The sequence below is a fragment of the Hydractinia symbiolongicarpus genome, chromosome 8 (assembly GCF_029227915.1).
Source record: "Hydractinia symbiolongicarpus strain clone_291-10 chromosome 8, HSymV2.1, whole genome shotgun sequence".
NCBI classification, from domain to species: Eukaryota; Metazoa; Cnidaria; class Hydrozoa; order Anthoathecata; family Hydractiniidae; genus Hydractinia; species Hydractinia symbiolongicarpus.
In genome coordinates, this window is record NC_079882.1 from 12083023 (window position 1) to 12099031 (window position 16009).

Below are 16009 nucleotides of genomic sequence, written 5' to 3' on the forward strand. Positions count from 1 at the left end.
CTTTTTTTAAAGAAGGAAAACCATGTCATGATGGACGCAAAATGTTGAAGGAACAGTTTGAATACATCAATTCAGGAAGACAAAATGGCGCCTTGTTGAATGACCAAATAATTAAATGATACCTGCAGTACAAACTATTTTTTTTCTACTCAGTTCATGGTGTCTCCTGTTAGGAAAGTTAGACATTGTCAGGAATTTCGAAAAATATTGTCAAAATGTCAGAAAATATCAGGGAACATACACACTTGCACCAGTCTCAAATGTGCATTCCCTCTTTAACCACTTCAGTAATTTTGTTCAGTAAAATATATCGCAATAAGGCGATGACAGGTAAAAACTTTAAATCAACATAATGAAGGGCGAAGTAATTATGGCAAATATAGAATAAAGCTAAATCATTAAAAAGAAGTAGATCTAGAATCGTTGGTATTGGTTCTTCCAATAGAAACTATGGAAAGAAGAAAACTGTGTTTCTCATAAAAAGCTACATCTGCTTACGCGGTCCTTTTTTCAGTAAGTTGCTTCTCACTAGCTAGCAACCAGTTTTGGCTTATATGACTCTTACAGAATATGGGTAATGTTGATTGCATTATTGTTTGGATTTTAAACAGCTACAGTATAGCTAGGCTGCATTGTCACTCTAAAAAGTGATGTATTTGTACTTTTTAAGCATTTTAAGTATCTAAGTAAACCATCAGTAACAATAGCGAATTGTTACTGCTATAGTTAAATAGTTCGATTCACAACTTTCAAAAAAGAGTTTGCGATTCCTTAATCAGCTGTTAATGACAAATTAACTGTTACAGAGACTGGGAGTGCACAAAATTGAGCATTTACGTAAATTATATTGTTAATGTGATTGGAGATTTTAAGAGCAGTTAGAATTTTAGTGACACTCACTGCAAGCTCGATTATTTATTATATAATATATGTTTATGTTCTATTTTCAAAATTAACTGCAAGCTTTGTATTCTTAATAAAGGTGACTAATAATATTTGGTTTTAAAAATGGATTATCAAAGTTCGAGGTCAAAGAAAAAATCAAGCAGAAAAAGTCCAAGAAAAAAAGGTGACTTTTATTAACTTGTTTTTTAATTATTATATACACTTTTTTACGATATTGTAGCCAGTATTTTAAAATCAGGAACTCTATATACATCAAGTCCTCTTTCCTATTTTGCACTATAATAAAAAAGTGCTACTCTAGCAAAAATCTTTTATAAATATATATTTTCTTAATGAGTTAAAATAAGCCCTATAATTGTTTAACAACAATGTAGCAAAATAGCAGGGTTGATATGCCACAACCAACAAGTATAAAAATTTCTGTTCATTTTTGTATGTTCAGAAATGTTTAAAGGTTACCTCCCACGAAAAATCAAGTTGAGCTCATATGAAAGATCTTTAAAAGTTCTCTAGGAATCTTTTTATTTTTTTGAAAAATCTTTATCTGTTCTCACGATATTTGTCTTAAAAGTTGAGCTAATTATGCGAAATTATGATGTCATGAGTATGCAGTGACCATAATTATGGTAACTAAATATTAAAATTTATGTAAAATTTTCAAAACACATCATAGTGAACGGCCAGAAAACCTTTTTAACTCTCTATGGCTTGTCAAAACTGTTGCGTTAACTCCCTTGCATATACTCACAACATCACGCATATTTAGTTAATCTTTTTAGTCCAAATTCTGAAGAACCAATAAAGATTTTTTAAAAAATAATTTAAATTTTCAGACAACTTTTCAAGCTCTTTCATATGCGATTAACTTCTTTTTTTGCGGGAGGTAACCTTTAAAGGTGGAAGCAATTGACGTAATAAAAAAATAATAAACACAGTCACAGAAAATGATTTCTAGAGTCTGTTTAATGTAAACTTTAAAAGGTGGATAATGATCCTAAAATTACCATATCTGGAAGGTAGTCCTGGGGACTTTTCAGTGGAAAAACCTTTATAAATTTCAAGCAAAGCCTTTAAATGTAAAAGAAGTATGTAGGGTTTTAACCTTAATAGTCTGTAGTGCTGCAATTTCCAAATTGGCTTTTTTGTGATTAAGTAACAGGCTTCCAAGTAGCATGGTCACAAAAGTTGTTGATAAAAGTAATCTTTCATGTAACGTAAGTTTTTGTCTTGATTTTTGTAGCTGCTGCTGTAGCCACAAGTAATGGGGCAGCTGATTCAACAAATGGTTTTGATTCTGATGGTGACTGTGAAAGTGTCAAGAGTTTTGCAAGCTCGGTTGATAGCTTTATGCCTGATGATAACACAGAAGGTAACAAGTTACTTCGTTATACTTTAAATCAACATGGTGTTAAAACATAAAGAAAATGATAATTTAAACATATACTGGGAATTATTAATCTTACTCATTTTGATAAAGATTGATATATCATAAATTTATATATAACTATTGGGCAAAAAATGTAAATCTGTTTCAAAGTTCTTGCACTAACTTTGAATGGAAATATGTTAGTTTTGGTGCTCTTAGCTATAAAAACATAAAAAAGATGAAAGTTTTATCGTGACTAATTTATAGAAGTAACTTGATGTAACCAGGGCCTTAAGAGCTTCTCTGGGCAGTGTGCATTGATTTTTGCAATCAATCAGCAATTATAACCATGTGACCAAAAACGAAAATGAGGCTAACCTTATTAACATCCCCACGCAGCTTAATCTTGTTACACATATTCCAACCTAAATAAGGTTAAAGAGAGAAACCAAGGCAGTGATTAGTTGTGCTATTTTATTGAGATATTTTTCATTCTTGTGACTTTTTTCATGTCATATGTTTTTAATCATCGTTATTTTATATTTCACTTCATGTGTTTAGATGGTATAGATTATCATGAAGACTTTGAAAATAAATTACTTGAAAGCATTGAAGGTGCACGGCAAAAGGGGTTAGTAATTCAACTTATTTTTATACTTATACTTGTAGTTATACTTGTTTCCTTATATATAGTTTTACTGGCAGGCTAACAATTAGTTGGACTGCATTATTTAAAATAACAAATATTGTTTTAGTGCAAGAGCCAGACAGGCTTGTTTGTTGGAAGTTAAAAAAGGACTCTGTAGAAGATACATCAATGATATTATTATTACAAGGTAAGCCGTATACTATTGTTGTTTTTTGTGTCTGTTGGTTTGTATTTTTTGTTTATTAATGAACATTATTTTTAGAAAAGAAACTATACTAGATTTTGTGGAAAAGCTTTTAAAAAAAGGTCAACAGGAAGACCGCATACTTTCAGCCGCGATAAGTTGTGCATTATGTATACAGCTGGGTGATGGTGAATCATTAAAAATCTTCGAGACACTAAAGCCCATATTGATTAGCTTGATTAATGATGACTCTGTGTCACCATCAGCCAGAGCTAGCGTAAGTACTCCCATACGTAAACATTTAGACAGTTGTGACAATTGCTTTTACAAATGAAATTTGCTGTAGAGAGAACTTTTCCTATTAGCGTTGTAAGAAATAGTTTAAATTCTTAAAAACTTTAAAATAATCTTCTTTTAGGCTGCTTCAGCTTTAGGGTTGTGTTGTTTTATTGGAGCTGAAGAAATGGAGGTACGCATAGATTACAGACACTTAAATTTTTTAACTTATGCTTTATGATGTATGGGTTGATGTCTTTCTTTAGTTCATCTGCTTCCCACACAGACCTGTTTATTCTGCTTAGTGGAATTGAAATAATGTCATTAGCGGCCATTGCCGCTTTCTAACTCTAATATTTTGTATTTTTCCTGTGTGTTGGCAAAAAACAACTGGCAATAACTTGTGTCTGAACAGTTGAAAAACCCTGTGCAAAATATTTTTACATGTTTTCAGGATATAGCTGACTGCTTGACAGCATTAAAAGGAATATTTTTTAAAAAAGTTCCTGCTGATACTTCTGCGCATATCACGTTTGCAAACTCTTTGATGGCCTGGGGTTTGCTACTGACTGTTGCTTCACAATCAGTTGTGGAGGAGCAAATTGAAAAGTAAGACTTTCTTGTTTTCATAATACATAGTGGTGTTTTCACCCTAACTTCCCTGTTTATATAAGATTAAATGTTTGACTTAGCCTAGAGAATTACATTGTATCCATGCTCTTTGAAAAATTTAGAACCTTAAGAAAAAAATATATAAAATGGGGAAAAACATTGATAATCTTTAAAGCATTGAAAGAATATTTGTGGACAACGTGAGCAAAAAAGAAGAACACAACTTAAACCAACAAAAATATCGCTTATAAATGTTGCATTGTTTTAATAACAGTTGATTTGACAATATAGTCGCCTCTCCAAATACTAAGTAGGGCCATATGATTTCAAAGTTGTCCTTACTGGGGACAGGAAATCTCGGAAATTGATGGAAAGACCCTTTTTGGTGGGGGTGAAATATTATTGGAAAGGTGCATAATTTTTTTTAAAGGGTTGTAAGTTATTGTACGTGTTTTAATTGTTTTTTAGATATTAAAAAATTTCCGTATTAAATTGACATTTGTCAACTTGTCATATTATTGTATTTATTATTATATTTTTCATGGCACGGCAAATATAAGGTTAGTATGCAACTAAGTGGGTAGGGAGCTGGAGGGGAAAAAAAATAAATAGGGGGATGAAAGTGGTTTCACATGTTTAAGTTGTTATTCATTTCATTGTCTTTTAGTTGCGTTCCAGTTATATGCAAATTATTAGAGCTTGGTGGTTTAAACTTAAGAATAGCCGCAGGTGAAACAGTTGCTCTTATGTACGAGTTGGGAAGACAGAGTGATGTATTTTTCTCTGGACCTGTGCATAAATTGTACGATTTATTAAGAGAACTAGCTAATGAAAGTGGAAGACACAAAGGAAAACGCGAAAAGCGACAGCAAAAATCGAGTTTTAGAGATATCTGGAAATCTGTAGAGGTACTCTCTCGTTTGATTTGAACATCTGTTGTTTTTGTTGTTGTTTTGAAGTAACTTTAAAAGTTTTTATCAAATTATTATTTGCAGAGTAAAATCGCACCAGATGAGACGATAAAGTTTGGTATGGAATACATACAAATGACGTCATGGACATGGTATGTTGGAATGTTTAGCCATATTCGAATGTTTGTTAAACTTGTAAAGGATATTCTGCATTTTGGAATATCACTATTTTTATCTGCGTAGGTTAAGAAGATATAATGCTTTCAAAGATGCATTAGGTTCAGGCACCAACACTCATTTAGAGGTAGGCAATTTGATAAACTTGTTTTGCTACAAATTTGATTTAATTTAAGAAGATTTAAACCCTTTCTGGTTTATTGTTGCGTTAATTTTCTATTTTTATAGTCAAATATGCTTCTGAGAGAGATTTTTGATTTGGGTATACCTGTTACTAAAGAAATGAAACAATCAAAAGCATCTAAATACGAGAAGGTTAGTTTACATTTCTGTCAATATGTTTATTATATATTTCTCTTTTTTTGCATTTATATGTATCAACGCCTATGCTAGAAGGAATAACCGTTACATAAACGCCTAACTTCTAGCTAAACCTTATTATATATTTTAAAAAAAAGCAAGAATGGACGCCTCCTTTTAAGCAACGACCTAAAGTAACTTTCGGTCATCCGCCTTAACTAATTTTAACCCTTATATTTTACATTTGTGTTATATGTAACATTTTTGAAATTAACTTTCTTTCTCTTTCGGTTTTGGTTTTTTGAGAAATTAGGAACAAACTTGTTTCCAACTACTTGAACATTTTGCGGAAATAACTAACGATAGCCTCTTCAGTTCCCGTGGCTGTTGTTGTCAATCAAGGTCCTTCGAAGATGGCGCATTTAAAGTTTTTAAGAATTAAAGCTGCGGAAGCCGTTAACTGCCGAAGACCTCACCTCTATCCTCATGCTAAACGCTAAGCACAAGCTCGCCATCATGGTTTAAACCGACAGCCTTTCGCACTAGAAGCGAAAGCTTTACCACTGGGCTACTGTGCGGCCGCGTACGATTAACTTAAAAATTTAGCATTGTGCGCTGAGCATTCAATCAACGTAGAGAATGTAATATGTAATAATATACTTATTTTTTTAGCAACTTATGAACGCTGCAACTTCGAAAACGAGAACTCAAAAAAGAAATCATCGGCGAGATAATAAACATTCTGCAGCTAATATTTAGTTTGCTTTATTTATACTAAAGATATTTTAATTGAAAATTATTTTATGAGGTCATGGTATCATATCAGTTACCTTACTTGTTCTGGTTGAAATTTGCGCAGCCTGAAATTTGCGCAGCCTAAAATTTGCGCGGAATCAATTTAACAAGCCTTCTGCGGATTTCAGCATAAGCTAGGTAAATATTTCCATTTTATAGCATATGTGAATAGCATATCTACTGTAGGAGTTCTTCTCCTCTCGTGTGTTTTACTACAGCATTAAATGTAATTTTTAATTGGGAATTACCAAATCATGATACCTCTAAATGCTGCTTTATAGATGTGTATAAACTTAGGTTTGGAAATTTCTAAAATTCTTTAATTTTTCCAATTTTTTATATGCAAGCAAAAGAAACTTGTGTGAAGCATTCGAGTTTTACATACCGAAGTTTTATTAAATCCTCTTTCAACTCATAGAATGGTATCTTTTATTAAAAAACGTTTTAGTGTATCATTATTTATTTTGAAGAAGTAAAATATCTTGTAACAATTTACCATCTGAAAAGTTTTATTTCACCTGTCATTCTTAGGATTTCCTCGCCAACAATAAGCTTTATACAGTGAAACCTCTTAGCGTACACCATCGGGTCACAAAAGTGTAGGCGATGAAGAGGTGTCCGCAACAGTTTCCTCTGAAATTAGCTTATATTGCTTCAAAAACCTGCTCTGTTGTGTTAAAGTACGGTGAAATCGAGTGAAGTTTGTCAATGGGTGAAAGATATTGTAGGTAAGGCTATCTTCCATTCAAAAAAAGTAATATGTACTCGAGAGTTAACATCAAAATTAAGATCTTTTTTGTCTTTAGCGCAGACAAAAAGGTACGAGGGAACAAATAGTACAGTGGAACTCTCAAGGGACCGACAAAAAAGTTCGAGATAACGGGTAGTCGCCTTCAACGCTTGAAATGCCGGTACTTGTTTACGGAAGTTTAGTTCTTGATTATTAGATTGTTTGGCCGAAAACAAGGAATGGAAAAAAGATACAATATAAACATTCGAAAGTCACTTTTATATATTAATCGAACTTTTAGATTTTTTTTTTGTTTGTTTGAAAAATAAGGAGAAAGTCCCAGATAACATGAGCTGAAGGGACCGGAAAAATAGTACAACAAAGTGAAAGTTAGAGATAAAACGGAGGTTGATATATAGAACGAAATTTTGCCTTTATAAGAGATTGCAATGGACTGAAGTGAAAGATAGGTTGTTTTTAAGAAAAAATGCGATTATAAAACTAACCTCGTCCCTCAGAGAAATAGTGTCCAGATTCTTAGAAGCTGCGTCTACAGGAACATAAATGGCCGCTTATGTTCGTCTCGCCGTCAGGTACAAAAAGAGACAAAAAGTCCTGGGGTCGAGGTTGTACAACCCGGATTAAATTCGTGCTTCGCTTACTTTGCCCTCCGTAAATAATACGGTCACGTAATAAAAGACTCTCAGTAGTAAAAAAACAAAATAACCAGAGACCAACAAGAAAGCGTCAAGTTTTTATTTAATCTTTGGACTTTTAACGCCAGCTTTGCTACAATCAGCAAGCACATTTCAGTTCTCCCCCAGTTAATCTCTTTAGGGTATACTCTTGGTGGGTACTCTAACAGGTTGTTCAAAAGATTGAGTAGTTGTTGCAAACTGTTGTCATGCATCCTCTGCAAGTTTTCGTACCAGCAAAGTCTGTTCCAGTGTGTTATTTTCCTAAGATAAGATCAGGTTAACACGTCTCTTATATAAGAGATTCTTTGTGCAGCTTACATAGCTTTTGGTTGAGCAAATCCATTTTAACAGATAATTTTCGCTCTGAGTCATTGCAGGCCCTCAGCTATCAGCAGAGAGGGTGCCGATAAGCCGCATACGCCGTAAAAAGTGCGGGGGAGTTCGGCGTTTTGAAAAAAAATATAAGGATTCGCCCGAAAAAACCCGCATAGGCCCGAACAATGCCCGAAAAAGAAAATAAAAACAGACACTAATGTGATTCAAAAAAACTATAAAAATTAAAATAAACTTACTATGTGGTAGTGAAGTTCTTAAAAGAACTGTTTTTGATGGTTTTTGATAAAGTTTACTTTATAAATAACTTATATATATAATATATTAACCCCTTTCTCTTCAAGCGCCTTCTTCCCAAATATCGTCCGCATGGTTTGTTACAAGGAATTGCATTTCGGGAATGTTCCGGGCGATTTCGAGAAAGTGCGGGCGATTTCGGGGGGCAAACGCCAATTTTATTCGAAAAGTCGCCCGTATATATGCGGGCGTTTGCGGCAAAAGTAGGAATAAGATTGTGAGGAAAATTATTATAATTTGAAATATTGTCAAAGGGAAATGATTTATCGTTACCGTCTTTATTGATTTGCGGAAATGAAACTATTGAATCCTGATGATGGGGTAAAGTTTATTTTGACATCATCTGCAGAGAAAACTTCCATTTGGTTTTGATTACTGTAAAGCTTGAATAAGCGCCCCAAGGTTTTGGAAATATTTGTAAATAAGCACCCCTGCTCTAAAAGCGCTCCCTCCCCGCACTTATTTGGAACGGCACAAAAAGCAACGATTCTTATTATGACTATGAATTACTCACAATAAACAAAGACAACGACAATAAAGATGAAGATAAAAATATTAAAATTTTATAAAAGATACATTATTACTATTATATTTCTTTATTTTTTGTTGTATTTCTATTTTTTATTTATAAATGCTGTGAGAATGAAGTTTAAAATAATTTGCTTTTCTGAAAAAATGTTAATAAGTGCCCCTGCTGAAATAACTGCATCTGTCCAATAAGCACCCCTTGTCAAGATGAAATTTTTAAATAATTGTACCAGGCGCTTAATTTGTTATTTTTCCGTTTACACCATTTAAGGTATCCAATGCTGACAGCTGCCACAAAAGATGGGTTTCCACTGACAATGTTCCTACAAACAACACTAGAAAACTTTCCTGTTTCTTTTTTGGTCTGCTATCACTGATAGTAGACCAGAAAAAGAAGTGTGATGTATGGCTTAAGTTTTAGCGTTATTCACTCTAAGTCTGATAGACTCTAGACTACCAGCATTAATTGCAAGGTCATCAGCTAAGAGAAATTCCCAAAGGCAACCAGTTCTAAAGACATTGAATACATAAACCTTTAGACTTAATAGTGTTGAATCTCTCTGCAGGAGTCATTTTAGCAAACTTTTGACATGCAAAGTACTGAATAATTTTAGTACCATTTGGACCATTGGTTGCAATATGAGTACTAGAAGATTCATTACAAATGTGCCATTATGTGGTCTTCATCGCTTTGCCTATCATTTATATGGTGACTTTTGTACCTATCTCTCGAATCATTGCAATATTTTTTTTTATCTTTTTTGTACTCAGGAGCCTGATGCCTAGTAACCAAAGCTGTCTCTTGTTGTATCCTTAATGCCTTCTCAAGAAATAAAATCAATCTCTCTCACTTTTCAGGTTCTTGTAATTTTCCCTCACAGATAGAAGACAACCACGTAGTAATCTCCCATAATATGGTAAATCATATTCAATCCATCATCAAAATTAAGCCTATTTTGAATATTATGAACTTTGGACAGAGAAAGAATATCCTGGAGTAATGTAATAAGTTTTAATAAACCGTGTTGCAAAGTATCAGGACTTTTTAATTTCCATAGTGGACCAAATTTTTTAACATCTCTGAGTTTCTTTTGAAGCATTGTTTTGGAATCATCAAATGCTCTTTTTAATCTAATCCAAATATCCTCAATATTTTCAAGACCTTTCACTAAAGACAGCGCAGGTTCGTCAAGATGATTATTTTTAAGTAAGTCTGGTAACAATTTTAAAGGTGTTGTTTTTAATTGAGATTTGATGAACTAAACAATTTCCCTTTGGATAACTCCCTGGTTTGAATTTCAGTTTTAAGATTTTCGACGTATTCTTTCTTTTGAATATTATTGAAAATTTTTCATAAGCTTCTATTATCGTTTGCAAAACACTTTTCTTATCTGGATATTCAGGCAGGACAGTGTCCAACAAATACTGGATTTTCTTTGTTAATTTTTCACATTGACAAAGTTTAAGTTGTAAATTTGATTCCTTTTTAACTATTTCATCGTGTCTTTGGTGACTAGAAAATCTTTTAAAAGTTCGTTTATTATGCGAAAAATTTGATTGATGACAAAACCGGTGGTTTCAATTTTTTGTTTTGTAATTTCAAAATGATGTTTTTTGTTGAAATTTCTTTATTGGTATAATCCGCTTTCTCTTTTGCTCTAGTTAATTTTCTCAGATCTTTGCCAGACTTGATATAAGTTTTGTTGTTAGCAAAAGACATTTCAATGTTTTTAGCAAATTCTGCTTCGAATTTAGTTTCACCAATATTTACTTTGATTTGATTAGAAAGCGAACGCAAATTTAACCTTTTAATCTCGATTTTTTCAACACAAATATCAATATCTGAAATAGCAGCAGCAAATGAGTCGATTTAGCAAATGAGTCATTTATCTTGGCAAGTAAAGCATTAATTTCGACAATTTTATCGTTTGCCATACCGTATTTCCTCTAAAGAACGCCGCCCTCTAAAGAACGCCGCCCTCCAAAGAACGCCGCACCTTAGATGCAGCGTTTATTAGAAAAAAACCATTTTAATAGGGAAAGTAAAAAAAGTTGGTATTTATATGAATTTGATCTGTTTTCTTTCACAAAATTCTTCTACATCTAACGACAAATACGAATATTTAGTTTTACGCTTTAACAGTTAACTGTGAAGAATTTTAGCATAACTTTTGCTAGATGTAAAACAAATGAACTTTGCAGGTACACTCAAACCAATCTCTTGTTTTCGTTTCCCAGTAACTGTCGCATTTACATGATTATCTCCAATTTCAATAAAAAACGATATCAGCTTTGACAACTCTATTGGATGAACGAGGAACTCACCTTACACTATGTGCAAACAGTTTTAGGAAAGTTTTCCTTTAATCGACGCTTGTTAGCTTGGGATTCATTTGAATGCCACATGATGGATTCCGTGAAACAAGAATTGTCAAAAGGCAGAATTGAGAATGTCATAATTCCCGGTGGCTGCACTAAATATATACAGGCACCAGATGTCTCATGGAATAAACCATTTAAGAGTCGGATGATCGATCTTTATAACGAATGGATGGTTGAAGGTGTTCAACAGTTCACAAAAGGAGGAAACCAGAAACCTCCATCGCGACGAAAGCTAGTGCAATGGGTTTTAGACGCATGGAATGGCTTGAGCACGGAAATGATTATCAAATCTTTCAAGTCGTGTGGTTTAAATTTAGCTCTTGATGGATCAGAGGATGGACAAATCCATTGTTTTAAAGAAGGATCGTCCTGTTCATCTGGTGCTACCTTAATGAAAAAAGCAACTGAGGCATTGGAAGAAGACCAATCTTCTGACAACCCATTTGAAATTTACGATTGTGATGTAAATGAAAGCTATGAGTCCTTTCATGTTATCGACGAAGACTCGGACGGAGATAGCGACATTGACATTGACATTGTTTAATAGACTTTTCATAGTTTAATTCTTTTGTTATCTATATTTAATCTTAAAGAAAATACTTAACATCAACTTCTGCTTTTTGTCTCACTCATGGTTTTGTAATAAACGCCGCCCTCCAAAGAACGCCGCCCTCTAAAGAACGCCGCACCTAAAAATTGCATTTTGTAAAGAACGCCGCGGCGTTCTTTAGAGGAAATACGGTATCTAAATCATCAACACTGATGTTTTAGAGTAAATTTGAAAGTTCGTTTATTGATTCGACACACATTGATGTGGTTTCCTTTTGGTTTTTTTGCCCGTATTGTGCAAAAGTTTATAATCAATTCTGGATTGGACTCTTTTACTAATGAATTTTTGAAGTAAGGTTCTGAAGTTTTGAAGGTTTGGGTTATAAGTTGTTTGAATGTTAAGTTTTCGTGGGATGACAAAAAACCCTTATAGAAATATTTGGAACTTTTTGCATCAAACAAGGTTCAAACTAAAATAAATACACAGAAAATATGAAAATATGAAGAAAAACACAGCGCCTAAATTTGAAATGAACAATAACTAAAATAAATAACATATGTATACCAACTATTCTGTACAGGACTTGAAAGGATGAACATTGCTTCTTCGAACTTCTTTAACATACATAAATATTTGAATTTTGATAAAAAAAAAACTTTGTAACTTTATATTTGAAATTTGATTTTAAACTTGTTACTTTCTCTTTTTGAGCGGGAATGAATCAAGAAACGTGAAAAAACTACTTATATAAATTTTATCAATAAAAATAGCACACTTAGACACAAACATAAAACACAAGTTAATTACGCAATACACCATAAAATAACAATAAAACATGCACGTAACATACATATTGAACCCGAAACGAATGTATAGTATCATATATAACACGAAATCAACACAAATCCAGGGTTAACTGTACAGTTTGGTGTATGTCATCCTAAGGACTATCTCATGATAGGTAATTGTTATATATATGTATATCTTATAGAATTTTATAAAACACTATATAAGATGACATTGCTTTCATTTTTTGGATGTTCCTTTATTGCATTTGGACCAGCATTCTCAATGTTTGCCATAACAGTTGCTCCAGATGCACAGCAAGTTATAGTTCTCATCAGCAGGTTTGTATCTTACATTAACTTTTTGCTATACCTATTTATACACTGAAAACTGGATTCTAATCAAAATGAAGAATAATGTAAAAAAAATGTTAGTTAAGGTATAGTTAGATCCTGCAATTTTCCAAAAACAATGATCTTGCCTGAAATTGAAAAAAACATGTATCTAAAAAAGATGCGAATGTATCTGGAATTTGTTTCTAAAAAATTGTAGCATTCTTAATTTGTTTTCTGGTTTTAAGTATACGAAAAAGAAAAACAAAATCAGAGTCAATAAAAGTCTCTTTGACTGCATTTGAAAAGGATATAGTGTTAGAATTTATATTTATCTTTCTTCTATAAATTTAGTATAAAAACTTATTTAAGGTTACTAAATATAGGCAAATCCATTACTTTAAATCTACATACTGTTATTTTTTTTTAATTACAGTGCATTCTTTTGGTTGCTATCATTACTAACAGCATCAATATGGTGGACGATTGTAACACCCTTGAAGAAAAATCTAGCATTTAGCTTATTCTTTTCTGTGTTATTCCAAGAATTGTTCAGATATGCGTGTTGGGCATTATTACGGTATTTGCTTGTTGCGTTGTTATTAAAGTGATAATTTTAAGCCAAGATAATTAGCCTCTGTTTAGTTGCAAATTGCAGATTTATGACATGGAGGTGGTTAACTTTAATTTGTTGGGGTGTGCAAGGTATTTTAGCTCCCTTTCCCCACCTCTTAATTTTTTGTTATAATCTCTGTAGCATATTATGAGACAGGGTGAAGGGTCTCTATAAGAGACAAGAGAGGAGTTGAACGTCCTCCACCATACTTTAGTTTAAAGGTATTGTGAAAGTCCCATGAAATGCCACATGATGGTGTCACTATACACCCAGTCCTGTCTGTGAACAGTTGGCGCTAGGAAGGGCATCCAGCTGTAAAACAATGCTAAAACTCTTTAATAATGGCCATAAGAACAGTTGATCAGACAAACTGCCATAACAGGACTGGAACTCTAAGGAGTGAAGGTGTCGCGCACGGTAGGACAGATGTCAGGTGTATCGTCAGACCGTTACCCAGCTATCACATCACAAGGTAGATAATACTAGGTTGAGGATGGCTAGTGTAAATGTTGGTACTCTGAGAGGTAGAGCAGGTGAAGTAGTTGAAATGTTAAAACGTAGATCTGTTGATATTTGTTGTGTTCAGGAAGTCAGGTGAAGAGGAGCTTCAGTGGGATTTGTGGATGGTAGGAGGGCAAGGTATAAGCTTTTTTGGATTGGTAATAGTGATGGATCTGAAGGAGTTGACATATTCGTTGCAGAGAAGTGGGTAGAAAAAGTAATAGATGTTATGCGTGTTAATAGTTGTATTATAGTGATAAAGTTTTTGATAGGTAATAGGATTGTCACTTTTCTGTCAGTTTATGGTCCACAGTGTGAACTAAGTGAGGAAGATAAAGATAAGTTTTATGATGAGTTAATAGCAGTCACATCAAAGTTTGGAGACACTGAACTTGTCATGGTGGGCAGCGACTTTAATGGTCATGTTGGGAAGTCATCTGAAGGTTATAGAGGTGTGCATGGAGGCTATGGATTTCAGAGCAGAAATAAGGAAGGGGAGAGATTACTTGAGCTTGGAATGGCAACGGACATGGTGGTTTGCAACACATCATTCAGTAAGAGACAGAGTAGGCTGATAACATATGAGTCAGGTGTTTCTAAGACACAGATAGATTACTTCCTGGTTAGAAAGTCAGACAAGAAAGTGGTTAAGAACGTGAAAGTTATATCGGGGGAAGAGTGTGTTTCCCAGCATAGGTTGCCGGTTTGTGATATTATCTTGAAGAGTGTTAAAGAAGCCAAGGGAAAGTACAGGCCCGTTGTAAAGTCTGGAAGCTGAAGCAAGAGATTGTAGCAAGACAATTTAGTTAATAAAGTTCAGCAGTTAGCCCACAATGGTCAATGTCGTAGTGACAATGTTAAAAGTACTTGGACTACTTTGAAGAATTGTCTTCTAGAAGCTTCTGATGATACCTGTGGGTGGACGAAAGGACCAGCTAGACATTGACAGACCTGGTGGTGGAATAATGAGGTTGACCAGTGTATACAGGAAAAGAGGAAACTTTGGAAAGAGTGGAAGTCAGGTGGTAGTAAAAATATTTACTCAGAAGCTAAGCGTTGTGCTCGTACAGCAGTATATAAGGCAAAATTAGAAACAGAGAGAAACAGATTTGCAGGTGTGTTAAGAAGGGAAGATCAGTGCAAGATTTTTAGGTGAGAAGTGTATACGTAATGATGAAGGTGTTTTGGCTAGCACAGAGGAGGAGAAAAGGGTAGCTTGGAAGAATTATTATCAGAGGTTGCTTAACACTGAGTTTGATTGGGATGAAGATAATTTGTCTGATGATGATGTTGTAGAAGGGCCAGCCATGCAGATCAAGACAGGATTGGTAGTGGACGCTATTAGGAAATTGAAGATTGGCAAGGCTGCAGGAGTGTCGGGTATTGTTGCAGAGATGGTAAAAGCACCTGTATATATTTGAGCTTATAGTTGAGCTTATTACAAGTCTTGCTAATCAGATTATAAAGGATGGTGCTATTCCGAGTGAGTGGCAGTCGAGTGTAATAGTGAATTGTTTCAAGGGCAAGGGTGATGCATTAGAAAGAGGTAACTATAGAGGTTTGAAGTTAGTTGATCAAGTAATGAAAGTTATTGAAAGAGTGATTGATAAGTTACTTAGAGAAAGAATTGATGTAGATAAGATGCAATTTGGTTTTGTTCCATGGTGTGGCACTACAGATGCAATATTTTTACTCAGAAAGCTTCAGGAAAAGTATTTAGGAAAGAGAAAGAATCTCTGTTTTGCCTTTGTAGATTTAGAGAAAGCTCTTGATAGAGTGCCACGTAAAGTTATTTGGTGTGCTATGAGAAAATTAGGTGTTGATGAGTGGCTAGTTACGATGGTACAGTCTTTGTACAGCAATGCTAGAAGTCCTGTCAGGATTAACGATTCACTTAGTGATGAATCTAGTGTAAATGTTGGTGTACATCAGGGTTCTGTACTTAGTCCTTTGTTTTGTCTTAGAAGCGCTGTCGATGGAGTTCAGAACAGGTTGTCCATGGGAGTTATTGTATGCAGATGATTTGGTTCTCATAGCAGAGTCGAGAGGGTTGATAGTAACTCAATTTTTTGTCAGACTT

General features: G+C 33.9%; 2 protein-coding genes across 2 annotated transcripts in view; both read left to right on the top strand.

Annotated features, from left to right (window-relative positions):
- The window catches only part of LOC130654042 (gamma-secretase subunit Aph-1-like), a 35288-nt gene that overhangs the window by 14627 nt on the left and 4652 nt on the right, over positions 1-16009 (top strand). Inside the window, exons 2-3 of the mRNA XM_057456558.1 lie at positions 12684-12821; positions 13249-13392. Of these exons, the coding sequence (XP_057312541.1) occupies positions 12709-12821; positions 13249-13392 (257 nt within the window). The 5' untranslated portion in view covers positions 12684-12708. The remainder of the gene's footprint in view (positions 1-12683; positions 12822-13248; positions 13393-16009) is intronic.
- On the top strand, positions 702-11754 carry LOC130654039 (interferon-related developmental regulator 2-like). The gene is made up of 13 exons (XM_057456556.1): positions 702-1069; positions 2147-2275; positions 2834-2903; positions 3028-3108; positions 3184-3382; positions 3524-3574; positions 3836-3990; positions 4661-4901; positions 4989-5056; positions 5148-5208; positions 5310-5396; positions 6054-6904; positions 6983-11754. The coding sequence occupies exons 1-12, from the start codon at positions 1009-1011 to the stop codon at positions 6138-6140; spliced, it is 1290 nt and encodes a 429-aa protein (XP_057312539.1). The 5' UTR covers positions 702-1008; the 3' UTR covers positions 6141-6904; positions 6983-11754.

Excerpts from the sequence above, each read along its gene's own strand:
- LOC130654039 (XM_057456556.1), top strand. The coding sequence starts at position 1,009 with ATGGATTATCAAAGTTCGAGGTCAAAGAAAAAATCAAGCAGAAAAAGT. Across the intron at positions 3,575-3,835 it reads TTGGAGCTGAAGAAATGGAG|GATATAGCTGACTGCTTGAC; the intron begins GTACGCATAGAT and ends ACATGTTTTCAG. Across the intron at positions 4,902-4,988 it reads ATATCTGGAAATCTGTAGAG|AGTAAAATCGCACCAGATGA; the intron begins GTACTCTCTCGT and ends TATTATTTGCAG.